The following is a 27,229-nucleotide window of genomic DNA, read 5'->3' on the forward strand; positions in this document are numbered from 1 at the left end:
TCTAATAATTTCTCATCGTGTAACAACCTTTAACTAAAGAAGCTTGAGAGAAATTATTATGTGAAGGCATAAATTGCCTACTGCATCCGTAAAGCACCTAGGTTCCACCATTACTAACAAAGATATTCACGTACCACTGAATAAATGAAGTGCTACAACACCCTAGTTCCTCTATTGCCTGATTTTACAACACATGTATTTATGGTTGTTTATTCTACAAATTTGGGAGATTAATTTTGCCAAACATTTGTTTGAACACTGAACAGCGATTATTAAAGCAGTAGAAAAATTGTTTAGGTATTTTGAGCATATGTTCCCTAGAACTTTACATGAATGCAGACATCAGATTTAAATAATCCTGGGTTAAATTTGAGACCTATCAAGGAAAGGCAGAAAATATCTCTGTAAGTAAAAGTTAAGCACATTTGGAAAGCTGGAAAGAAACTGAGATCTTCTAAGGTGGACCTGAAAGATCTAAGAATCACGTCGACAACAGAAAACTATCTTTACTTACACACTTGACAAACCCAGACCTCTAGAGAAAACTCGATTTACTTAATGCCACTCAGCTCTGTTCTTATGCTGCCATCTAGTGAAACAGGATACTGACTCTCCTCTGCAAGACTCTTGAATTTGGTCCAAATGAAAAACATTATCTCTAAGACACATACATCAGAGCAAACATCTTTCACCTGCAAATACTTTATTCTTCCCTCCGCTGCTTCTTCACCACTTCATTTTTCTACCACGCATTACAAGGTGACCAACTTTTGCCACAGGACAGCGAACATTTATACATTTAACTTGAAATGCAAACAGACTTCAGTAAGAAGCCAGGGAACTAATCAACCCAGATCACAGATCAGGATCAGGAAAAAGTGAGCTATTAGAAGGTTTCAGACCATTACACAGATAAAATCCGGAATTCATAGCTAGTAATACAGATAAATATTACTCTGAGCCTTCAATTTAAATTACTGTTGTGGTTATTTTCTCATTACACTTCCTTAGAATGATGACTTACAAAAAGCAATGTAAAACCTTTTCAAAAATTCCAGACAGAAAAAAGGAAACAAAGAAAGTAAGTACACACTCACCTGGGAAAATATATTTGCAGTTGGAGCAACTCTGTTGTCCACAATACTATATAATATTGCCAGCAGTCTGTCCAGGGGAAATGGCTTTGGCCCAAGGAGGTGATTGCTGGTCTACAACAGAAACAAGACTTTTCAATCCAATAGATCTTTCCTGGAGTACCACAAGATGTTATTCTCACATCTTTTTAGTCTCTGGAGAGGCACTGTAATTCACAGTAGTTTTTCATACAGCCTACTTAGACATTATGGAAAACACTGAGTACATGCTTATTGATCATGATAAAGATCTAGATATGGAGCTCTATTTAACTCGGCAAGAGTTCAAACTACACAATAAATACGAACCTTTTTGAGCTGTAGCAGAGGATCTGATGCCAAATTTTTTGTACTAAATTTACAGATTTACTTGTCCATATTAAATTACTTTGCCCAATCCAAGGATTAAAGAGGAAAGACTACATTTTACGGCATTGTAAAGGTGTACATAGTTTTCTTCACAGTTTATCAACAGTGAGACAAGTTAGGCTTCTTAAAAGCACACTTCATTTCTAGCTAGTGAAAAAATTTAAAGGTTTAGATTTATTCTATTGTCTACAGTCAGTCTATAATCACATATAAAGAAATGCACAAACAGAACAATAGTTTTTACAAATCTATATAGCCAAACAATTTAAGTGTATTTTTGTGTTTTGCTTACTGAAGACAAATATTTTATCAGCATTTGCATTTTGAAAAAGCATAAAACGAGAAGGTTCTGCTAAAGTATCAATTTATCCACTTTCTTTGAATCATATTACTTGTCTCTTCCTCTCACAGAGATGCAAAGTCACAAGAGTTCCTCATCTTAAATGCCATACTAAACTAATCTAAGAAACAGCCTTATGGTCTAGAACATCAATACAATGACTTGTCAATGGGCACCAACTGTAATAGAGGAAATTATACATAAACATAGGAAAAAACCTTTTTTACCCCTGAGGGCAGTTAAGTACAACAACTTACTGCCCAAGGCAGGTTGTGGAGTCTCCATCTTGGAGATACTCAAAACTCAACTGGGTATGGCCTTGAGCAACCAGCTCTAGGTGACTCTGCTTGAGCAAGAGGGTTGAACTAGACCAGAGGTCCTTGCCCACCTCAGCTCTTCTGTGAATTTCACTTTCAAAAACCTTTTTTTTTTTTTTTTTTTTTTAATTATCAACTATCTCTGTAGGAATAAAATGTATTAACTGCTCATTTTTCTTCCCAACAAAACTGCTGTTTTTTATATGTTTTGGCTGGTACTAACTTCGCAGTTTCCATTTTCTATTTTGCTTCCTTTATATCACAATGAAAATGTTTCCATTTTGATACCAAAACCAAAGAAAACATTTTTGATCAGAAAATTAGAAATGAGAACACTTCAACTTACTGTTTTGCACAGTAAACACCTTTACTACTATATTTCTACTTCCTTAAAATCCACTCAATCATAGGATAATTCTGGCTGAAAGGGACCTTAGGAGGTGTCCAGTCAAACCCCTCTCTCTCAGAGCAGGGTCAGCTAGGAGGTCAGGCCTGGTTGCTCAGGGCTTTATCAGTCCAGTCTTGGAAACTTTCAAGGACAGAGACTGCATCACCTCTCTGGGAAACCAGTGTCACTGCCTGGCTGTCTTCATAAGGAAAAAGCTTTTCCTTATATTCAGTATAAACATCTCAATTCAGCTTACACACATTGTTTCTCACTCTCTCACCATCCACCATTGTACTATATAGTCTTGATGATTTCTTTGTAGGTACAAGACAAGCTGCTTTTAAGCCTCCCTTCTCCAGCCTGAACAGCAGCAGTTCCCTCAGCCTCTCCTTGCAGGGCAAGTGCTCCAGCCTCTGACCATTTTGATAACTCTCTGCTGAACTTGGTCGGGTTTATCGATGTGTGTCTTGTACTGGGGGTGGAGCAAAACTGGAGAGAGTATGCAAGATGCAGCCCAAAGAGTGATGAGTGTGAGGGCCTAGAGTGCATCCACCTCCCATGAGTTTGGCTGACTGAAATAAAGAGTTCAGTTGGCTGAGCCCAAGGTCAGCTCCTTTGCTGGTAGGAACTGCTGTATAAAGAGCTACCTGCCAGCTACAGGAAAACTGTGTTATCAGAACACACCGTATTTACTCAACTTTGCACTTACAGATCTATTCTTTCCCTTATCCTTTTTCGAACCATACACATCATCTTCGTACCTCAGCTGACACTCCTGGACGTTTTAGGCATTACAGGTTATTGTATGTAGGAACATTGAAATCAACTGAATTCACAGAAATATGAGTTACTGGATTTTTCAATGTTAAATATCTTTAAAATAACCCATTTTACAAAAAGTACAGAACTGGGTGGTATTACAACTCAGGCAGCACTGTTAAGACCACAGAGATTTATTTGACTCAGACTGTCAAAAGTTCTGGCAAAGAAAATACTTGTTTCCTTTTAAGTTTGTATTTCATTCTCTCTACTCTGACATCCAGTTTCCTTTTTTCTAGTATACACTGATTTACACGTACTAGCACTGCAGCCAAGATTAAAGAGGAATTTCAAAAGAAAGTTTGTTTCAAAATGCTTCTGGGAAAGAACACCTCTCAAATAAACCACCAGCACCTCTACGGCATTAGTCATCAGTAAAACACAACCAGTCACTTCTTCAGCAAAAAAGAAAAGTATTTCCAATACAATGCTTTAGTTTTTCATATCCAGGAGGTGTCCCCAAAGCTACCTCTTGGTTAACAAAGAAAGCAGTGTGAAAAATAATGGAAACACGTAGTCAAAACTAGCACAGCACCCTCAGTCAGAATGCGGGTATGGCATAAGTTACGAACTGTACAATCCCCTGCCCTTCTGCTTCTAAACGTGCCAGTTCTGTGAAGTATATTCTTTATTATCAACAGGAAAAACTCAATAAACATATATTAATTAAAATATATGTGCTCCAAGCACCTAGCAAGCACAATAAGCATGTAGTAATCCCTGAAGCTGTATTTAATACCCAGTTACTTCACAAGTTTATTGCTCTTAATATTACCAGCTCTCTACTTAGACAGAATACTGGTTTGAACTTTCAAATTATTTGAGGAAAAACGCTTTCTTCTGGAAAAGCCAGAAGAGTTAATTCTAATAGAGCATAACTTCTAGTTCGACAGAAATAAATTCCTGGATGAATACAAATGGTTTAGAAATTCCTCCAAATACAAGATAGTAAAGGGTAAGATTTTTACAAATCTTCTGCATGGAGCTTAGGCAGAGTACTACATAGAACAGGATTTAAAAAAATCCAAGGGACCCTCATCTCGCTTAAAAACAAACAAATGAAGCATCTTCAGTTGTAAGCTAGAAATTCTGATACAAAACAAATTCTAGACTGAAGCTGAAGCAGATATACTAGACAAAATATTTTCCTATAAAAGCCACACCAACACATTTGATCTTCTGACAGACTGAAACCTGAAAAAGCACATTCCTGCAAAAGTAGGTTCACCAGGAACAACTCTCACTTGTCACTAAACTGGAAAAATGCTGTTCCAGGGCAACCATACAAAGAAACCCGACAAATTCTGCTGTTATCAGCAACATGGCAATTAATAGAATGATAAAGTAAAATTTTTACCCCTATTCACAAGATTTACTTTTTCTAATTAAATAACCATGGCCTCTGGACTGAAAAGAGTTGAGAATCAAGAAGCAGATTTTTTTAGTCTGACTGTACCTAAACTTTTAAGCAAAGATTTATTTATCTAAAGTTAGCTTCCTGCCAAGTAGGTATGTACAGCCAAACTCATTTCCTAAGTTCCCATTATAGCCAGTAGAAATCTAATCAATACAGTTTATGGTGCAATTCCTCTGACTGAATGTAGAACCTACTTCAGAATGAGACAAATCACACCCTACACTCCAACGACTGCATCGACTAACTCTGCACTGTCTATAAAAAGACACTAGCTTAGATGCAGGCACCCAGTTGGAGTTAGGTGAATCTGATCTGTAAATCAGTCTTTAGACAAGGTTCTCTGAGGGAAGGTGTACAAGGTGTATAAGCTGTGACACCAACTGAAGCAAATGAGCCTTTATTTATAACACTAAATATGTTATCCTTTATCCCTGTATTTCAGTTTCCTTCACTATAGAATCATAGTACCAAAATATACAAGTTTACATCTGGATGATTTTATCTCTGTGCAAATATTTATAAAGGTTACAGTATCATAAAAGAAACATAGGTCTGTAAGATCCTCTTAGGACTTGCAGTCCTGTTCCCCACTACCACAGCTAGCATGCCTCAAAAAATTTCAAAACCAGACTGTGCTCCGACCTACAAGCAGTTTCAATTTCTGGCATCAATACTTACAGTGAAAGAGTCTTTACCTGTAAACTATAAAGCAACACATAAGCAGAGAAACAGTGCTCTGCAACTAGAAGCAAAGGTACTTTTGAAATGTCACAAAGTTCCCATCCTATTTGTTAATCCCCAAGACACACTTCTGTTTCTAGCATGCAATCAGAGGTTAATGTAGCACTGTCAACTCAAGAGATATTTTCTGTTAACTGTATTTGATTTACTAGGATTATGAAGTTCTAATTCTCTTCAAAGTAACACTAATTTTTACTACAACAGAGGTAAAAGAATTAGACTATTGGCAGTCTTGGAAATCTTTCCTGATTATGCAAGTTACTTGTTACAGATGGACAACAAATCAAGCTTCTTTAACTGCACACATGTCTAAGCATGCTATCAGAACATCAATTCAATGCTTAGGTTGTAGGATCAATGTAAAGTCTACAAAATCAGAATTAATGAAATTAAAATTTTTAAAGTAACTGAAATCTCACTCATTTTTTTGACCAGTAATTTAGTTTACATTTGTTTGAGTTATCCTCATTTACAGTTCTTTCCTTAGTAACTCCTTCTGTTCTGTTTTTGTACCTACTCAGTAGCATTTAGTTTGCTACAGGAATAATAATAAAATGAAAAACAATTCATTGTTAATGCAGGCACTTCTCAACACTAAATAGTGAACTCAGACACAAGTCCATTTAACATAAACAATGACACAAGAGAACAAGCTCTACGGTGTGGTTAAGGTGATCATGACCTTGGTATTTCGTCATCAAATCTCTATGTTCCCATTTCATTTACGTTTCTAGCTGTTCCCACCTCATCATCTTGGAAATCTGTTACCAATAAAGAATAAAACAAAACACTTTTCCTGCAGAAGACGCAAGGGAAGAAGAACATTTTGGTTTAAGATACAATAATTATTCCTTCTCCTGAAAATTATTTATCAACTAATTAAGATGTAGAGGTATTTCAAGAATATAGCAGTACTGAAAATAATTAAATGCTCTGGAAGTTCTCAGGAGTTAACGTGCCAGGGACAAAACACACGAGGTCTACGTGTACAGGACCCATGCATTCAGAGACTTCATAATTCTTAAGTTTACATAAATATCTTACCCAGCAATGCAACACTTTGCACTGTTGAAGTAAAACTATGCTAACTTACACTTTCACATACAAAAACTGTGCCTCTACAAAAATAAAAGAACTTGGAAAAAAAAAGTCTTTGGATAGCCAAGGACTCCGTCCTCCTGCAGGGACAAGAGAAAAATTAGGGAAAAGGCTACAGGCAGAATGAGAAGTAAAAGATTATTAGGCTAAGTACAGTATTAAAATGTTTCTCCTATTATTTATACTATCTGTGGCATAGAGAAGAATAGGATATAATGATTGCTTTGGCAAGGATTCAGTGCTGTCTGGACTGTTCTTCATTTGTTTAAAAATAAGTCAACAAGTTACAAATGTTAAAATTTTATTTCTCTTTTTAAATTACAGATATAAATACACATATAGGTATTTGCTCTTCCTAGCACATCAGACCTCTGTCAGTAAAAACTGGTAGAGCTCCACTGAAATCAATGATATTTACCTATTTATAACCACGAAAAGCTTAGTTAACAGTCTGATGGAATCCTAAACAACAGACAGGAGGAGTGTAAGGTTTACAAGGCCAACACAGAAACTTAAGCTCTTAAACCTCACTGCATCACTGAGAATTAAAGTGACTTGACTTTTAAAACTACTAACCATCTATAACATCTTTGAGAAAAATTCTGATTTGGTCTTTCATGTATGATCCTTTAACTAGCTTTATTAAACACATTTTGTTATATACAAAAATAGGGCTTTAACAGACAAATTTATGCTACAGTTAAATTTAAATGAAATAATATGTGTATCATTCAGAACTTTGTTATCACGAGAAACAAATGCACTAATTGTTATTTATGCAATTCTGTTGTTTCTACAGTAAACAATGAGGCAAAACAAAATACAAAACCAGCAGTACAATAGAAAGAAAATATTTGTTGCCAAGCTCAGCTTCAAAAGATGAAATACATACCTTCTCATGTTTCTTCATAAAGTTGGTCTTTCTAATTTTCCCATGATGCTGTAAACAACAGACAAGAGCAAGCATTTTATGTAAATTATTTTTATCCTCTTCTAAAGCAAAGACAGAATCAAAACCGTCAACAAAGAATTGTTACTTATATACAGCAGTACGCTAGTCTGGGTCTGCTTCTTTGCACCACCTCCAGTATTTGTCTCTGACGTTACTAGCAATCCTTCTTACTAGAAGCCCTAAAATTACACTTGCCTTACTTCTTGCTTCATTGTGTCCAAAGTGGTGCAATCCATAAAAACAACACGCTAATATTTTTTGATCACATGTATAAGGTTTTTTTTTCTGACCTAATCAGGGACTGATGAGAAAAGGCAGAAAAAAATCTGTTAACTCAGTAACTGTGTCTTTTCACGACGGACTTCTGAAGAGCTTAATATTAGATGGGGCTTTAAGTTTCTTTTACATAATTTGCCAGACTAAAAAAAATTAATTCATTCAATTAATACATATCACACACACTTAAGAGATAGCAAAGGAATCTTTTTATCATGCCTTTTTGATAACATGTTTTACTGACTTGACTCTTGTAAGCCTTCCTGTTTCTTTGAGTTCCAAGACCAATATGGAAAAATTTGGGCAAAAACACTTCTTCAGCAAATAAACCACTTACAAAGAAATTGTTTTGGCCAAGTGAAAAGAACAAAGATTGGCCATAAAGAAAGCTTGTCAATCTGCACTCACTACAAGTAATTCTCCACTCTTCTCAGGAAAGGACGAGACAGAAGGCTGAAACACCTACAGCTTGCAATGTAGGATGATACCAGAAACACGAAACCTATATTTAAACTAACGTACTAGTATAGCATCACTAGGAACTGCACTCTCAAAACATGTATCTACAACTTTCTTTTCAAGAGAGAAGAAAACAAGCATATTTCTAAAAATTTGTCTTGTTCTCATTTTCTTCAATTGTTCATACCTACCTACCATGAATCCCATACATTTATACACATGTGCATATATTAATACATACTGTAATAATGTAGAAAACTGTGAATTTGGTAAAATGCATAGAGAGCATAATTGCCCAATCATTTCTCTGAAATCTGTCTTCTTGCCTATGTTTTGTCAAATTAAGACCTCAAAAACAACGCAATGAGGCAGGCTTGAGGAACATGAAGATCTTGTATAAGAAACAGACAGACTACAAACTCTATGGCACTACAGCATTTGTTTGCAGCATAGCCACAACATAGCCCAAAGACAAAAAGAGGAGGGGAAAAAATAAATCAACCTGTACATGGCAAGTGCTTACAGAAAACAGGGTTTAGCCCATGATTTGGTAGTGAGGATTAATACATTCATCCTAAAAAATGCATTACCACCATTTCAACACAACATGTGCCAGCTCATGAAACCACATCTTCTGCAAAACCGTTTGTATGTTTATGTTTCAGAAGCTTAAAAATGTATAAATAAGTTAATAATGCACTATGTCATTTTTCCTCATTAAAAGCTAACACAGTTGTGGTTTGCATCTTGCTCTGGAAATTTAAGTGTGGCTTATACCTAAGGACACCACAGGTGCTCCACTAAAATGTTTACAAAATGGAGCTTTATCAACTTAAAAAAGCAAAGCACAATACTTGTGCTATAACAGTGTTAAGCGTGTTTTAACATGAAGAGGTATTTGCGTTTATTAAACACAAATAATGACTAAGGGATCATTACCAATAACAATGTGATCTACAGGAAAACAATTGATCAAATCAAATGAACCACACAGAGAAACAAGAGCTCAAAATGAACAGTTGAAGAGCTTTAAACTAGGAAATGCAGTATGCACGAATCCAGTGAGCAGCACTAAGAAAAAAACCTCATTACCTTAAGAAAGAACCTCTTATCTGTCCTAACAGGATTGTAGGAGGCAAGGTAAGCAGCTATTAGAAGAAATTTGGAGTAATAAGGAAGTTCCACATGTGTATGCGCAGAAAGTCCTATAAAATAAACAAACAGTTTATGACTCACCAAAACCCACTCTGAACATCCACAAACTTCACATAAGACTCGTTTCCATTCTTCTTCTGTTCGCTCTCTCCTTTAACTACAGTATGGCTATTTTCTCAACCCCACTATCACAAATACAAAATCAGTAAAGGGCCAAGGAACAGCATGAAGCTAAACAAAACTAACATTCTGAACTCTTTATGGACCTATCTCAGAAACTGTATCTGAAGCATTGGAGATTCACAAATCACTAAGATGTGACCTCTCTAAAAAAAAAAAAAAAAAAAAAAAAAACCAGGTTACTTTCATTTAAGGTAATTTTTCTGGCAAACAGGGCAGATAAGAGATGCATTTAAATACAATGGCAAAGATTTTCTCCAAGACCCAACCTTCAGGCTGCTCCAGACTGTGCCAGACAGCTCAGCCAGGAACAGGGTTGGCATGGTGGAGAAAGTAGTGCTGCACTTCTGACAAACAGCTCAGCATCTCACAATTTTTAGCCATTGTTTTATTTCCTACATAAAATGTTTTCAAAATTTTAAAACTTGATCCCATTGACCCAGCCTGCTACATGTGTACTTCATTAAGATTAAAGTCTCACACATTCAAACACACAAGAACTACAGACCCTGCCCTTGTCACCATATTTGCTTCTTTTACAGAGTTTATGCATATGAATTGGATGATCAAACCACCTGACTTCATTAGTTGTCCAACTATGGAGACCACTAAAGGGGCTCCTCTTGTGCCTTCTTTGCTTACAGGTTTTCATTTTGAAGTTTTCTCATTCTGTGAAGTACCTGTACCCTTATGCTTTAACCCACAAATATCAGCAAATAGAGATTGAGGAATTAAACACATTTAAAAGTTAAGATTCAGAGCCCCGAGTGTGATGAGAAGTATCCTACACGATAGCTAGTAATAATTTCCTCTCACATAGGCACAAAAGGACAGCATTTTTAGCTTTCATTTACAATTTCTTACATAAGAAATATGGATTTAAATAAATCTGCTTTTACCTCCAAAGGACCTTTGGAAAGATTAATCCTAGGTATGTTCTAGGGAAAAAAATTAAAGTCCTTTATAGAACATCTCCTCGAAATACAAGATTAGCCTGAACTGTAACTGAATGCTAACAGGTAACCTCGTCTATATAACTCCATTCACACACTATCAGATAATAATGACGAAGTCAAACTGAAAAGTACACATTTCATGTCCCAATCCCCTCCAGAGTTACTGTATCCGATACCTTTCAACTGCCCGGGTTCCCCATCATCACTCTGTAAGCGCTCCCACTGTGAGCTAAAAGACAGATAATGCAAATATATAAAGATGAAGTATTTGTTAGTCTTTTAGAGAAAACTGCTGGCTTGGTATATGTATATCTTAATTTAATGACGCTGGCTAGGGTACAGTAAGAGAATAATTAAAAATACCAATCAACTCTTACTACCTTGCACATAAGTTTCAACAATGTGCAGACTATGTGTATATGAAAAAACTGCAGAAGGTAATGTTATATTAAGGTACAAAAGTAAAAGTGAGTACAAGCTAATTGTAAAATACCAATTTCTTTCCATCCAACTACCACCAGTAAGCCAAGATCAATAGGATCCTAAGTTTCAAGAACAATGCAGAATTGGATAAAAAGTAAAAAAAGATAGTTTGGGAGTTTTTAATCTGTTTAATAACTGTTTATCCTAGTGAGAACAATACTATAATTAATTCATGATGTAATTTTGAAGTCTGTAAAAAACAAAGCAACATTTACTCTTCACTGAAAAACTTTGAAGACATCAAGCCAGAACATTTTGTCAGTGAAAAATGTCTTCAAGTGGTTTGGTGTTTTCCTAAACAATAGCAAAAAACTTCACTTTAAAACTTCCCTTAAGGAATGACACTGTTAGAGCAGCCATGACTTTAGATCATCATTTTGTATACCACAAGGAAAAAGCACAGTAAATGTACAAACCTAGCTCTACTAAACAAAGATAAAGAACATAGGTGTTCAAAACCTATAAAGTCTCATCAGACTTTTCAGGTTTGCATATATCCTTGTTATGGTGAGGATCTGCCAAGTCAACTTTACAGGTGTGTTTTAAACTGCACCTCTATATTCTGGTGATGGATTCCCATGCTTGGCAGTTTCATACATGACAGAAAATAGATCTATCTGCATCATGATAAATGAAAAAGAGAACATAACCTGCTGTCACTGCTTTACTTAATAAATATTTTGTATGCTACACATATTGTTTAGTTTAAAAATTTCCTCCTGAGATACTCTATTTCTAACATTACATGGCAAGAAAGAAATGCACATTAAAGAGAAAAAAGATTTTATCTAGCAAATAAGAAATACTAGCCAGGAAACGCAATTGAGAGAGTAAATATTTAGAGAGTAAGCTTATGAAAACCAGCAACATCAACAAGACAAACAAGCCCTCGCCCCCCAGATTACCTGGATATTTCCCGGAGATAAACAGTCTGCATTGCCTTCTTCAAATGAGGTTCAATATTTTTCCAGAGTTTGCGGGTGTCACGTTCATTTGCTGCACCAAGTCAGGATAAACTCTGTTAAACATTTAACTCACACAACACTAAAACTCTATCTCTGACACCTAAGCAGTCACAGACATGACTTTGTAAGTCTAACACCCTGACTCTGAAATGCTGTATTGGGATGATGCAAGCATCATCCATTTGCAAGCACTATTCTGAGATACTCTGGGACAGTTTGGCAGACCTCTGTTCTCTTTTCCTCCTCCTTAGCCTTAACAGAAATTACTTACCTTACTACTTTGCAGAAGTCTTGGCAGTTGAGTGAGGGGAAAGATTTATAGTGGGAAGCAAGTTTTCACACTATTTCCATCTCATTTCCACAGACCACCAACAACAAACGCCATCTACTACTTCTGCTGCAAATGCTGCCTACTGGGTGCTACTGGAATAAGCAATGTGGTTGTGACCAGAGAAACAGTCACAACACAATGAGGATCAAAGCAAAGGCCTCCACAAAACCCACGGGACAGCACCTCCACTCTCATACACCTGCTCAAATTAAAGACAGATGCTTACCTTCTCCTCTGACCACTGGTTCACAGTATTTAGAAAAATTGAGCACTGCCTAGAAGAGGTAAAAAGTACAACAAATTAAAAAGGTACTATATATTTAATGTAGCTATAGAAGATAACAAGCAGCATAATTCATTACTTTGCAAAACAAATTAATTCTTTTTAGTCAGTAAGTATGCCGCCTGCTTCCAAACATTCACAAATTAATATGCTATGTTTCTGTAAAACTGTGCAACAGATCTGGCTTGTAGCAGTTTGGTTACCTTAAAACCCTCTGTAGGAGGCAAATCAAGTGAAAATTTTACACTCCCAAATAATGTTTCAAATTTTAAGTTAAGTTTCACAGAATGCTGAAGTATAAAGAATGCTGAGTGGCAAGTTATATTTAATAAACATGGGAAACAAGAGAACCTGAGGTTGGACATGCTGAGACCATGTGATTGAGTTACTCCTTCAAATGTTGAAAGCAACTGTTTGGCATTCCACTGCATAGCCCAGGAAATGAATACTACAGAAGGCTATTTAGGGATTACAGAAATCCACCTGAGCAAGAAGGTAGCAACGAGAGCAAAGCTATATAACCACATGTAAAAAGAACCTGAAAAGAAGCACAGTGAGGCCTACCATTGCTTGAAAGAGTAAAATCGTAACTATAACTCCCTCTGACTGAATTGCAAACAAACAAACAAACAAACAAATCATTAGCGGTGACTGCAATGAAGTTGTCCCTCAAAAAATGCTGCAGTTGCAGCAATTGCTTCTACTATACTTATCACTAGGTACAAAAGGTTTCATCACATTTATCGCCCTATCCCAACAGGTAACAAAGGTAGCCTAGTCTTCTCAGTCACTCTCTGATATCAAGGAATGGCTTGAGCTCAAAAACTCCAACATAAGTTCTAGGCTGAATGAACCACGTGCAGCCCAGCATCTCATTAGTGCAGCTTTTGTTGCCTCTGACTGGAAAACTACATGCAATTGAAACCCTTCACAGCCACCAAAACAACTGCAACCTTTGTTATGGATTTTTACAGAAACTGCATTTTGAGCCAACACATTCTTAAGAGAGTAGATTCAGACCAGATACAGGGAAGAAATTTTTTACAATGAGGGTGGTGAAGCACTGGCACAGGTTGCCCAGAGAGGTGGTAGAAGCCTCATCCCTGGAAACATTCAAGGTCAGGCTGGACGGGGTTCTGAGCAACATGATCTAGTTGAAGATGTCCCTGCTCACTGCAGGGGGGTTGGACTACATGACCTTTAAAGGTTCCTTCCATATCATTCCATGATCTTGTCTTTGTACATATTCAACAATAAATCTAGACTGCCAGAGCTTATTTGGCTAAAAACATCACATCACAAAACAACAACTCTAAAGAAGCTCATCTCACCAGATGCTGAAGTTCTTTCAGGTCCCTACAGACCATGTAGAAGACACCAAGCAGGATATTGATATATGCAGCATAGAAATCTGCAGAATATTCTGGTGGATGATTCTGAGACAAGATCTTCTGCAGGTGTCCTGTTTAAACAAAAATAAATTTTGCTTACTTGAAGCTAAATTAATAAACTGACCACAATTTACAAGTTAAGTGGAAAACCAAACTATAATCATCACTAAACCCCAAAATCCACTAAAAAGTAGAAGAACTAGCAAATATAATGGAAGAAAAATATTACTTTGAGATGTTTTGGCAACATCTCAAAGTAATATTTTTTAGAGGTTGTGTGACTATAGACTTTTACATTCCAGTAGCTATTACATATTCTAGATTCTGTAAAAGGCGTACTGATGAACATGGAAAAAACATTTAGATGTTGTTTGACAAAGTATTATTCAATCCTGGAAAGCAGATTAAAGAATTAGCTTACCTATGCTGTAATCAGGAAAATACAAGGTGAAGGGCTCAAAACATCCAGTATTTGGACGGAACAGTTCCCACACTATTTCACTGAGCAGGATAACTGTCACATTTCTGTCAGTCTACACAGGGAAGGAAAAAAAAAGGGGAGAGAGTGACAGATAAGCAGAGAAAGAAAAAATAACACTGCATGTTACAATATCTATGAGAAAAAAAAATTACTGAGACTTTTCTGTTCCACAAAAATAACTGAATTTATAGCTGAATACAAATTACTAGCATAGTAATAAAGTTTCAGTTGGTCTAATCAAGCTCATATGTCTGCAGATTTTTGTAATTACATGAGATTTCTCCACGTCCCTTGCCATTTCACTAACATGTAAGCTCCGTGTACTAGACAATACCAAGTAGATTCCATCCATACCAGAATTTTACTTTGGCAATTAAACCCAGAATTTCAGAACAAACAGGAAGAGTTATAAAGCAAAAGCAAGTTCGGTGCTTTCTGCAACCAAGCTATCTAGTACTTTATTTTAAAGGTAAGCTGGTCTACTAAAACAAACAAAAAACATCCCAAAACAAAAACACAGTATTATCTGTGTACTCTACCAACTGTTTTACTAGTTATCAACACGGCTATAAATAATAACATATTCTTTTTAACAAAGTTTTTATTGACAATATACTTGCCTAGAGTTTGATGTTTTGGTCAACAGATAACAAAACACTTCATATTAAAAAAATATTCCTTATTTTGGTCATCCTTCTGTATATCACCTTTTTAATATGAAGCTAACTATCTGTGAAGATGATGCTTCGTTATTCCTTTTTGCAAGGTTTTTGCAACCATACTAAAAATTCTGTGTAATAAAAGATGCTTTTAAATATGGTTCTTCAAGAAAGACATTTCAAAACTACTGAGACACCTCAAAAAAAAAAAAAAAAAAAAAAAGAAATAACCTGTTTGAATTGACAAGCCTTAATATCAGCTGTGAATGACTTCAATTAAAAGTTTAAATGCTATTCCCCTTCTCTGAAATTCAGGGAGAATCTTCTTTTATTTACTCTTCCCACTTCTTGCCAAAGTGGCAACCGCTCATATTTATGGTTTCTTCTTTCTCTATTTCTATGGAACTTTTTTTCTTCTAACAAGAGAGCATCTTTGCAAACAATTCCCCAGTCCCATAAAGTCTTTCACCACTAATTAAGTTCTTCATCTGCTTTCACTCCAGGAAAGGAAGTGATACAGTAGATTTGCTCCTACAACATCCCTCTGCAACATCAGCTGCACAATAGCTTTACAAAGCCACAGTCCAGAATCCAGAATTTAAGCAACTGGAATCATAGCATTCAGGAAAGCTGACAGATTTATTTGGAGGTTACTCTTGAATTTGAGAGTGTTTCTCTAGCATATTTAAGTCTTAGCCTGTGTTTTTTGGTCCCTCACCAGCAACCATAGACCTACGTTTTCCTCATTTCTCTCTGTCAGACAGGTTGTTTCTTCTTCAGCAAAATCCAGAACATGGACAGAACAGACAAAAAGAGACAGAAAATGCACCAGCTGCCAGGATTAAGAACACAGCTGTGAATCAGTCTTCATTCAGTAAACAGGGAAATCAATGTCACCAGAAGATTAAAAGTACCACACAAAAGTCTTGAGATAACAAGTATAATTTCAGCTATTCAGATGTTCAGACATTTCAAAGTACCACCATCTTTTGGTTTTGTCTTCAGTTTCTTTTCAGAGAATACACCATTTTTCCTTATTCCAAAGCATAAGCTATGATACTTCAGAAGTGAGAAGGAAAGATACAGGGTTCACTCCAATCAGAAACATACTGCAGCACAATTCCCGTACAAGTGTAAAAAAGCACATTGCATCATGAAGCACCTTGGCAGCTGCTGAGCTGGGCAGCTCCAGCCACAAACCAATAGCTGGTGGTTAACTGACCATCCTCAAGTCAGCCATCACACAGTGTTCTGAAGTTCCACATGGAAGAAACCTGAGGAAAACATGATTCCTGAGTTGCAAATTCATGCTACTCAATGTGGTTGGGCTCTCTGAATCAGCAGTTGACTCAGAAGCAGACTCTGGATTCCCACACAAACACATGATAAACTCTAAAAGGTGTTTTATTTCTTTATTTGTACCAAGTTAATAGAAGTTATGTTGAAGCTTTTCCTTATAGATTATAGGCTGCCTGAGATTTTTTTCCTGCAATTATTGCAGAATTTTAAATGAAGAGTAGAAAAATTTCACATTATTCTTAAAAACAAAAATATTCTAGAAAAGACAGCTATGCATCTGATACTAGCCTCAAAATAATCTACAACAGATCAGATATCGTAAAACAAGATACTATTAAACAGAATTTAGAAAAAAAAAAATTAAGAGTGTAAGAAAAACCTGCCAGTGTTAAAATTCTGGTTTGGTTTCTAGTTTTGACCACTGCCAGTTGATTATTTTTGGCGGGAGGGATTAGTTTTGCAACTTTTCTCATCTAAAGAATCACTTATCTTGATCTGTGAGCCTAGATGGACAGATACCACATGTTCAGCTACTCTCAATATGCAGGAAACAGTAATTTTTTTCCAGACACTTACCAACTCTTGAAGCCTAAGAAACGCTGGCAGGATGTTTGCTTCCATTTCCCTCAGTTGCTCTGCTCTATCCAGTACCTTTTAAAAAAACAGTGATCTTATTATATAGACAATGTCAACTTCCATTCTCACGTGGACTTACAATTAATTCTTAGAGGCTGGAAACCAATTTTACTGACAGCTTTTAGATAGCAGAAGCCACCTAAGTATCAAGACCACTGAAACAAGCAACATCATAGAGATTACTGCTCCATGTGTGCTTCCAGTAAGCCCAAGCAGCTATGCCATATAAAAAAAGACACAATCCCCATGCAAGCAACGTATTCATGCTTTATAGCAGTAAGAATTAAGACGTAAGTATATCAGTCAGGAATATCACTGACAAAGCCATGATATCATTAACAACCACTGACACCTCATTTTTTGTTCAAAATTCTTCTCACATTTAAAATCTGTGTGTAGCACTGTAGCACCATATCAATATGCTTACTGTAGGAAAGCTACCTTTTCCCACTATGAAATTATTTTTCAGAAACAAATAGGAGTTGATATTTTCAAAGAGTTAGCTATGAATCTGGAAATCACACAACTGATTTTCGAGAGAAACTTTTCCTGCCATAGTTTGCAGCCTAGAAATGTCGAGGATTTACTGTAATGTATGCAAACCTGGCACAGCACTAATAAATTCGTAGCGTATGTACAGCTTAAACCAGAAACACTTTATCTAAACAACTAACATATTTTGGAGCCTAGAAAAAAAAATAGGCGCATGAAAACATGCACAGCTATCTTTTGGCAAAAAATTCATATTCCCAGTACACTTAAAATCTTGACAGAAATGAAAAAAGAGAACAGAAACACATTTCTTTTGTGTTTTATTTACTACTTGCAATATAAATCTAAATTCTGAAGTTCATTACTTCGTTTGAATTACTGCTATTGAAAGAGAAACTATAAGTTCCTAGAAAATTATATTTTTCTATCCTTTTACATTTCATCCCCACACCAAAATATTAAGACATCTATCATTTCTGTTGCTCACAATAAGAAAAAAAAAAAATTATGTGGACAACCAAGATACATTTTATGAAGACAGTATTTCAAAATCACACTGTACAGGAAAAAAACCTGAAAGAGCAGCATCTCTGCAATAACAGCTCACACTGCTTGGCTATTTATTTAAAACTACAATACAACATATGATTTTATATTGACATCTGCATTTGGTTCATATAATAAACAACTTCAGGGATGAAGACTGCTTTATGCCACTGACAAAACAGAGGCTACGTATTTTTACTAATAAAATACTGCTTATTGGACCCAGTGACATGTAGCTACCAAACACCAAGCTTCAAGGTCTTGACCTAAGTATATCTTACTCTTTATTTAAGTGCAAAACAAACTACAGTTTCTACTTACAGCAGAGAAATTACGCTGTGATCCTGGCTTGTGGACTACGTCAAATGGTTCACAGAAACAGGCCTACAAATCTACCTCTTATTCTTTAGTTTTAATATAGATTTGTCATCCTTCAGCTTTTTTTTTTTAAAAACCATACATTTTTGAACTGTCTGACAACTTACATTAAAAAAAAGCAGCTTGTTACTTCTGTAAAGTGATAAATATTGTAAATGTATGAATGAATACAAGTTATATCTATTCCAGTTTTTCAGGTAGTTAGAATGAATAAATTCATTTTTCAGAAGTAATCACAAGCATTCAGTACCCATGTTTGCGTTAGGAAACAAATTTAGAATCCTTTGCTTGAACATAAACATTCATCTTAATTTGCTCTGAGTTAATTGGGCTGAAATATTACATTATTTGCTACCAAAATGAAATAGAATAAATTAGCATTGCCAGTTTATGTTACTAGCATGCTGGTCTTCCATCAGTCTCAATTTAAACCACTCTACAATAAATCCAGATGACACAGGTTAATATACATTAAATAATTGATTTCCCCCATTCCTGTATGTTGCCATGTAGAATAGAACTGACATACTAATTTAATACTTAATTCTTCTGATTCAGCAACTATTTACGTGATATAATTGAACCTTTCTAGGTATTTAATGGTTTGCTTTCTATAACTATTGTTCAAGAACTTCCTAATTTTCTGAGTGATAGTAATTTTCATATAACACATGAAGCATTATTTACTGATGTAGAGCATTTTTTTAATGCAAATATTAATCTGAAAGGAAAATTTTACTATAAAAAATATCCTGTGAAATTCCCTAAAGGTTATTTTAGTGAAAAATTTTGTTCTTATGGAATCACTAAAGGATGCAAATAGCACTTTTGTGACAGTAAATTAAAATTAATTATCTATACATAACTTCTTATCTATTTTAAGTATTGGTGCATTTTTTCTTCATTAAATTTTTAAGAAGCATATCAAATGTATTAACTTAATGAGCTATAGGAAACTGAGATAGTACTATTTACTAAACATAATATGAAGTTATTTAACTCACTAGTTAAATATTTTTAAATGGAAATAAACTTTATTTAACTATGACCTGTGAAATGGAATGAAGAATGTACAATGTAATTATGAACTTCTTATTTGACTGAAAAAAAACCAAAGCAGTACGCTCATTGATTGTTGTAAGAGACGTGCAGAGTGACTACCCAGGGTCATTAAGCTTTCAGTCTTGAGCCACTTCCATGTTTTCTTAAATAATGAATTTCACCTCTTTCAACAAACCCTGAATTCCTACTGCTGGGCTGAAGTTTCAGTTTGTGTGTTCTGTAGGTCCAGGACGCGTATATAGAGTTACACATCATTAATACTATGGCATTCATATTTTTGAGAAAAGAGAATAGATTTTATTCAACTAAGTGAGAGTTAGAAAAAAAACATCGTTCTGAGGAGTCTATGTGCTTTCTTCAGACCTCTTGTATCTCTGATATTTGTTTCTATCTTCTATTTCTTGGCACAATAAATGCTGTTAGAGATGTCTGCGAATTTTGACTCCTTTTTGCAATTAAGATTATCACAGAAAGAAACCCAAACCCTAACCTTCCAGTAGTACATTGATTCAATCATTCCTGTGTCCACTTGCATATATCACCAATTTTTTAATTGCAGTCTTTTTTTCCATCTCAATTTTAAAACTACAGTTCTTGTCCCTGAGGGTCACAAGCGTAGTTGAAGATATAAGAGCTCAACAGCACTTTTACAGAGGAAATTATGCATTTTTGTTCCTTAATACAACTTCTAACTTGAACCTACTCTAGCCAACCAAGTCCTGTCATTTGCATGCTCCATAATTCACTTCTGCCCTGCTTCCCACCTTTGCTTTCTCTCTTGTGAAGCTATCTTCACAAGGAAACAGATAAGCATGACTTACTAATCATAAAAAATAACAGGCTCTCTACATTTGAAGATTTTGTAACATACTTAATTTAACTATGCAGTATAATTTATGTTCATTACTAGTTATGCTAGACAGTTTTTGTGTATAAAAAGTTCAAAACCCAGGAAAAATTAAGAACTTCATCTAAAGCCAGTAAACCAACTGAAAGAATCTAACCAGTAACAACAGATTCTGAATTAGGTCCACACAGAAATTTTGTGAAAACTGTCCTATGTGCACACATTCCACATAGAAACTATCGATAACAATTACTCACGCCCTCTTAAGTGAAATGAAACTCGAACAGTAAAACTAAATTACTTACAATGTATAATGTTTGATCTTGAAGCTCTTGACTCCCAACAGCTTGTTTAAAGAGACGTACAAAGTCATTGAAACTATCACAAGGCACATGAGAAGTCTGTTCTGCCTCAGAAGAACAGCTCTGCAACTGGATGAGAATTTCTTCTAAAAGAAGTCGTGAAGTAAAGTATTCCACACAGTTCACGAACACATGAGGAAGCTGAAGAAGATTAAAAAAAAAAAAAAAAAAAAAAAGATACAACTTTATTTGGCTTTTTCAGTGTAAATACTCCAGAATCAGTTTTCTCTACCAGATGAGACAATGAAAGAAACCCTACCTTGCCAACAGAATATAGAGCATAAACCAAAAAACCTTGCCAAAAAAGAATGATTACTTCTGTACCTAGTCAAAATATTACATATCACAAAGTAAAGACAGACCTGACGAATCCTCATATGAAACACACAGTGTATCTTCTAACTATGTTTAAAAATTGTGAGCAGCATATAAAAAGAAAACTGAAGAGCATTTAGTTCAAATAAAAGTTAGACAGTCAACACATTACAGTATTTTAGTATTTTATAACAATCCTTTACAAATTACAGTGTCTAGAGAATATGAACTTCTCAAGCTGATATTACAAATGCTCCGGCAGGGGGATTGGACTAGATGATCTTCTGAGGTCCCTTCCAATCCCTAATATCCTGTGATTCTGTGAAAGTAATCTAGGAGCACACTCCCCACAATGACTCTGAATGCTTTTGTCATCCACTGCATACAAGTGACAAAGTGTAAGCTTCTATATCAGACATGTCATCAGCCCGCTTGAGCAGAACATTTCTAGAAAACCAGACCTTTTCAGAGCAAAGAACATGTGAAAAAAGGACAGTATGAGATATATTCTGTGGCAATCCAGAAAATGTAAGTACCAATTTAGTAATATTGAAAAGTTATGGTCATTTGTCTATAAATAGAAGACACTATAGACTCCAAAAAAGTACCAGTATTCAAACCTACATAAGGCAAAAAAGGCAATTTTCTAGCAACTCTATTTTTAAGAAACAGATTATTTGCATAGCCCCATACTCTCTGGTAAGGCATATGCTCTTTTTTACACTGAACGTTAAAACCTCTGGAAAACATTAGTCATTGGGATACATATGCATTACTTGCAAAATTAAACTTCTGATACAGGAATGTGTGTGTGTGTATAACAAAAAAACCCACAAAAAACCAAAACCAACCCAAGTACTTCATTCCAGTCTTTCTACTTATGGCATATGATTCAGCAGATGTGGGAAAGTGTGTGCATATGCTGGCAATCCATTCAAACAGTGTGTAATAAAAAGCTTTTTTGTGATTTTGAACTCTATAAAAAGAAAGGGGCTACATCTCCAAAAGCACCTATTCAAAATGCTACCCCTCCACAGCAGAAGGAAAGCTGGGTGCCTCAGATGTGATTCACAACACCACATTATGTAGGAGTCAGCTATACTTGGCAACAGGAAGTTCTGTAGAAAAAGTTGCTGTTTAAATCCTATTCCATTCCAGGGCCTGGCCACATCTTTGGGGAGCAGAGTGTTACCAGCATTGCGTGAAAGGCTGCTGCATGAAAGAGGATCATGACCACTGTCTTCCACCTTTCTCCCTCTGCAGAATTTTTAATGAAAAGGACAAGAGGACACCACAAAACAGCAAGATAATTACCACCTAGCACTCATCTCTGCACAGACATGAATTAAACAAGTATCTCAACTGGTTTTTGGCTCATTGCACATTAGGTAAAAAGAACCCTGATTTTGGGACAAAATTATCAGTCCTCTTTTGTCTACTTCTTTCTTACTCTGACATTGTTTTCTAAGAGCAGGAATCCCAAGAAAGTTTATGTTAGATGGTGAAGCTGTAAAAGAACATATAGTCCTAGAATTTATGAAAGTGATGCTCATACAGGAAAACAGCAACTGTACTGGCATGGGAGAATAAGATCCATTCCATCCGCAAAAGACCTGGCAATGCCAAGCTCAGTAAACACAAATACACTTGGAGAATTAATTTCATTACATTAGCAACTGTGAATGGCATCCTGTTTCTTTGGGTTTTTAACTTGTAATGCATACCAAGCTGTTTGAAGGATCTAGAATAAATTAAAGTGCACAAAATTCATATTTTCAAACAGGTTCTGAAAATACAATACTACAAAGGGCCATCAATGCACTTTTTTCCCATTTAGAGTTGATTCATTAAGCAAAAAAAGAATCATTTATTGTTCAGGAATTACATCAATTGCTTCTATGCAACACTGCTCCAACATTTTAGAACTGCACTGTTTCTTTTTCTAAGTGAAAGACAGATTTTCTTGCTTCTACAAGAGGGTTGATTGGAACTAACCAAGTTTGAAACAACAAGTTAACCTCAAGTCTGCAGAAACAACTATTGGTATCAGAAAGAATGGCAGTTGTCTAATATTCAGCCAGTAACTGTCATAATTTCAGACTCACTTTTTTTTTCAGCAAGCACATATAGCTTGTATGTTTGCTTTGAATGCTTTTAATGACTTAACTAAGTTTAAGTCACTAAAATGTCTTAATGACTTAGGCTGACATTTAAATTGATCGAAATGAATATAATTTAAATTAGTTTGTTAACACAAAACAAATAAAACAAAATTCCACTACTGCAAACTCTACTCACTGTTCTTCATATACTCCCTCACTTTATTCCTATACAAGTAAAATTAGTTTACAGGAGAATTACAAGATTCAAAAAAGGTATAATAAGGTGACTCTCAGATTGAACTGGAATAATCCTAAGAGTACTTACTTGTCACTGGAGCTATTTCAGGTTAAGTCCCTTTTACAGAGTTGAACAAAATTTGGCTCCTTTTTTAAAAAAAAATGTTTTCTTAGAAAAGTTATTATGATTTATATTTTATCCCAGTATGTATGACTTAATTTTATCCCAAGTACACTAGTGAGAAGTGATGCACTCATCACACAGTAAGTGGAGAGAATCAAGAAGGCATAAATGGCTGAGGAAAAAAAACTAGTAGAAGCTAGTTTGAGGGACCATCTGTTACAAATAAATTCTAAATTCAATATCCACTGGGAATATTCTTACCTGTAAGGTGTTTAGAAGAGTTTGCATCACATAGGTCTTTCCACTAGATGTATGTCCATAGATAAAGATGGATGGCAAACTAAACTGCTGACGCTAGGGGGGGAAAAAAGTTGTTGCTATTTCAATTCTTCTTTCTCATTCAAATGATCAACGAAAAGGAAAAGTTCTCTTTTAAAGTGAGACATTAAATGTTAAGATATGCCATGTATTATGGAATCAATATGATCAAGTTTTATGTTTCATCTTCACTGAAATGCTGGGACAGTAAGTCCCAAGAATCAAACAGCACGAAAAGCTACCAGTGAGACTGCTGTAACATGAGGATACATTTCTCATGGGAAAGACAAACCAAACCAACCAACCAACCAACCCCAAACAAAAAACCCAAACAAAAACACACCCCAAGAGAGAAAAGTCTTCTTTTTAAGAACACTTGTTGCCACTATGCTTGTAACAAACACATAAAACTTAAATGCTGCAATTTAATGTAATTATTATTATCTATAATTAAAGGCAGAACCAGAAACAGATACTAATTTCCATTCTGTTAACTGAATGCAAATGGCTATATCAACTGCTTTTAAGTTTGCAGATAAAAATCTCCATTACTTTTTACCACAGCTTTGCCAAGCAGTAGCAGAATTAATTAACAAGACAGTGATTTCCAAATCTATGGCCAGCAACAGGACTAAGAATCAGACCAATTTCATGTACTTAGAATTCAGGCATGCAGATTATTGGATTAACAGGTGAAAACCAAATAGAATTTCTATGCTCCCCCTGAAGAAAAAAAACACTCCTGGAACTTTAGACCAGGGAAGAAGACAGACTTACTTCCCAGGACTAACTGGAAAAGATGGAACAGAGCCATGGAGAAATCATCAGAGAGTGCGAGGCACAAATAGCTTTTGTTTGGGTTATTCCAGCTGCAAAATAGCTTTGACCCTTCAAACGTACTCAGACTCTATCTGCCAAACACTAAAGTTAAAGATGGATAATAAAAAAACCCCCCAAAACCCCCACAAACAACCGAACTATGTTCATAATGACATCACAAAAACACTCTTAAATTTCTGCTGTCCCCTCTGAGACAGTAGAATCTCTTTGTTCTATTCAAACATACAGTATAAAAAGCTCTACCTCCCCAAATATTGACAGCAACATGGACACTTGGGATTCTCGACAAGGCACCAAACTTTCCAAGTGAAGCAGCGTCGCTGCTGGGTACGCTGGGTGTTCAAGATTAGGCATTTTCATTTTCCTGTAGTTAGTCACCTAAACATGCATGTCCCATCTGAGGTGCAGAGTCAAGAAATAAAGTGATCTGGAAAACAAAATGGTTTAATTATCATTTGCTGTCATATACCTAAAGGAGGAAAATGAACAGGAATTGACATAAAATCTAAACAGACATTCTAGCTCGGGATAATGGTGTAATTATAACAGACTAAAGAGACTTCATCAAAATCAAACTTTACTATCTAAGGCATTATACAGACATTTTCATGCCAGACAGAAGCCAAAAAAGCAAATAAAAAGAGAAAGGCATACAGGGTATGAGCAAATCAATATAACAAACAACTGTTGTAGTTTAGTTCTGTTTTTATATACATTCTGGAGAAATGCATATTTAGTTCTGTTTTTATATACATTTAAAAGCAACAAGGGAATAAAATGAGGAAAGTAGATTGGTCACAGATCATCACCTCTCTGGACAGCCAATAAACTAGGATTTACAAGTAACAGAGGAGAGGTAGGGCATAAGGAAAGATGAAGATGACAAAATAATAGCTCTTCACATGTTAACACAACTGCTTACCCCAGCTTAAAAGCAGCAGAGGCATATAAAGAAAATTCAGCTGACAGTACTTCCCGCTGGAAGTACTCCTTAAAAATAGTAGCAGCCCAAGCCAGTTAGATAAAGCTGTAACATTAATTACAGTCTACCTTTTAGACAAGGGCTAGTCAAGGAAGACTGAAGGACTTGATCGTCCAAACACTGGGAAGGCTGGATTTTAGTGACAGAACTTGAAAAAACACCTCAGTCAAAGATACTACTTTGTCTGCAGCTTCTAAAACTGCTGGAAAGATGGCACATTGGCCTTTCGTGGTAAGGACAACATGCAGAGAGAGAAAGGAAGTAGCCTCAAGAGCTGGACTCTGACTTTGTCACATGTCACATAACACCCAAAAAGAAAGTTTGGAAAATTTAGGTAGCACAATAAAGATACCTAATCAGCAGATAGGAATACCTGTAAGTTATCAAGACAAAGACAATAAACAAAGCACTCCAAACACATTTAAATATAAGTATTTACAACCAAAAATGTTATGCTGGGCATAAGTACAATGCCACATGAGAAAAGATTAGGTTAGCAGGAGATCAAAAATGGCATGGGAAATGGAACTAGATGATCTTTAAGGTCCCTTTCAACCCTAACCATTCTATGAAATTACACATATTTTTAAGTAATCATATCACACCTAACGAGGACTACAGTTAGATATCAAGAAACTGCAGATCTGAAGCAACTTGAAAAATAAACAAGTCAATCACAAAGTAAATATGAGAAATCCAAGTAATGCAGCTATCGAAAAAAACCAAATGCACAATCTCATCTACCAGGCACATTATTTCCCATACAGACAAGTTCACAAATAACCCTGGCCCATTTTATCAGATTGGCAAGTGTCTTAATCTTCAAGGGGATCCCACCCTAGAGTTCACAAGATAAAGGATGTTTAGAGAGCACATTCATGAAACAATTCATTTGGATTTGGTGGCAATGGTGACACCAGGGCTAGTATCAGCCACAGCTTGAACTCAGGATGTTCCTGACCAGTGAAGGTTGTATGGAGGTTGTACAGGTGACTCCAGCCAGATCAGGAGGGACAAAACTTAAGTTACTTTCCAGCTGAGTCCGGGTAAGGATACCAAAAGCACAACAAGTCAGATAGATCTCATGGCTGGACCTGACGATTTAGGAGGGCTTCTCTCAAGTGCACTGGTCCTAAAATACCTACATTTGGGATGTTTTTCTACACTTCATCAGGGAAGATGACTTTTCTTTACCGTAAGGATGCTGGAGCACTGGGTCAGGCTGCCCAGAGAGGCTGTGGAGCCTCCAGCTCTGGAGATGTTCAAAACCCGTCTGGACGCTTTCCTGTGCGACCTGCTGTAGGGAGCCTGCCCTGGCAGGGGGGTTGGACTGGATGATCTCCTGAGGTCCCTTCCAACCCCCACCATTCTGTGTGATAGATGACAGAACCGACGGGACTCACACCGTTCTGCTTCCCCTCAGGCTCCCCACAGGCCCGGCCGAGGGGGAATGACGACCCCCGACCCCCGCAGCGCGGACACGCTCCGCGGAGCCC

General features: G+C 36.1%; 1 protein-coding gene across 1 annotated transcript; it reads right to left on the minus strand.

Annotated features, from left to right (window-relative positions):
- Positions 1–1,097: 1,097 nt before the first annotated feature.
- ORC5 (origin recognition complex subunit 5) lies at positions 1,098–25,180 on the minus strand (the record flags this gene model as incomplete). Its single annotated transcript, XM_010164086.1, has 12 exons — positions 24,995–25,180; positions 23,855–23,947; positions 20,759–20,956; positions 17,069–17,143; positions 14,475–14,586; positions 13,994–14,124; positions 12,606–12,654; positions 11,989–12,079; positions 10,777–10,829; positions 9,402–9,514; positions 7,515–7,562; positions 1,098–1,208 (listed from the first exon to the last, which is right to left on the minus strand). Coding segments are annotated over exons 1-12 (1,191 nt in total), but the record flags the coding sequence as incomplete, so codon positions are not given.
- Between the last annotated feature and the right edge of the window lie 2,049 nt (positions 25,181–27,229).

This window comes from Antrostomus carolinensis, unplaced genomic scaffold (assembly GCF_000700745.2).
Source record: "Antrostomus carolinensis isolate BGI_N321 unplaced genomic scaffold, ASM70074v2 scaffold20753, whole genome shotgun sequence".
Taxonomy (NCBI): Eukaryota; Metazoa; Chordata; class Aves; order Caprimulgiformes; family Caprimulgidae; genus Antrostomus; species Antrostomus carolinensis.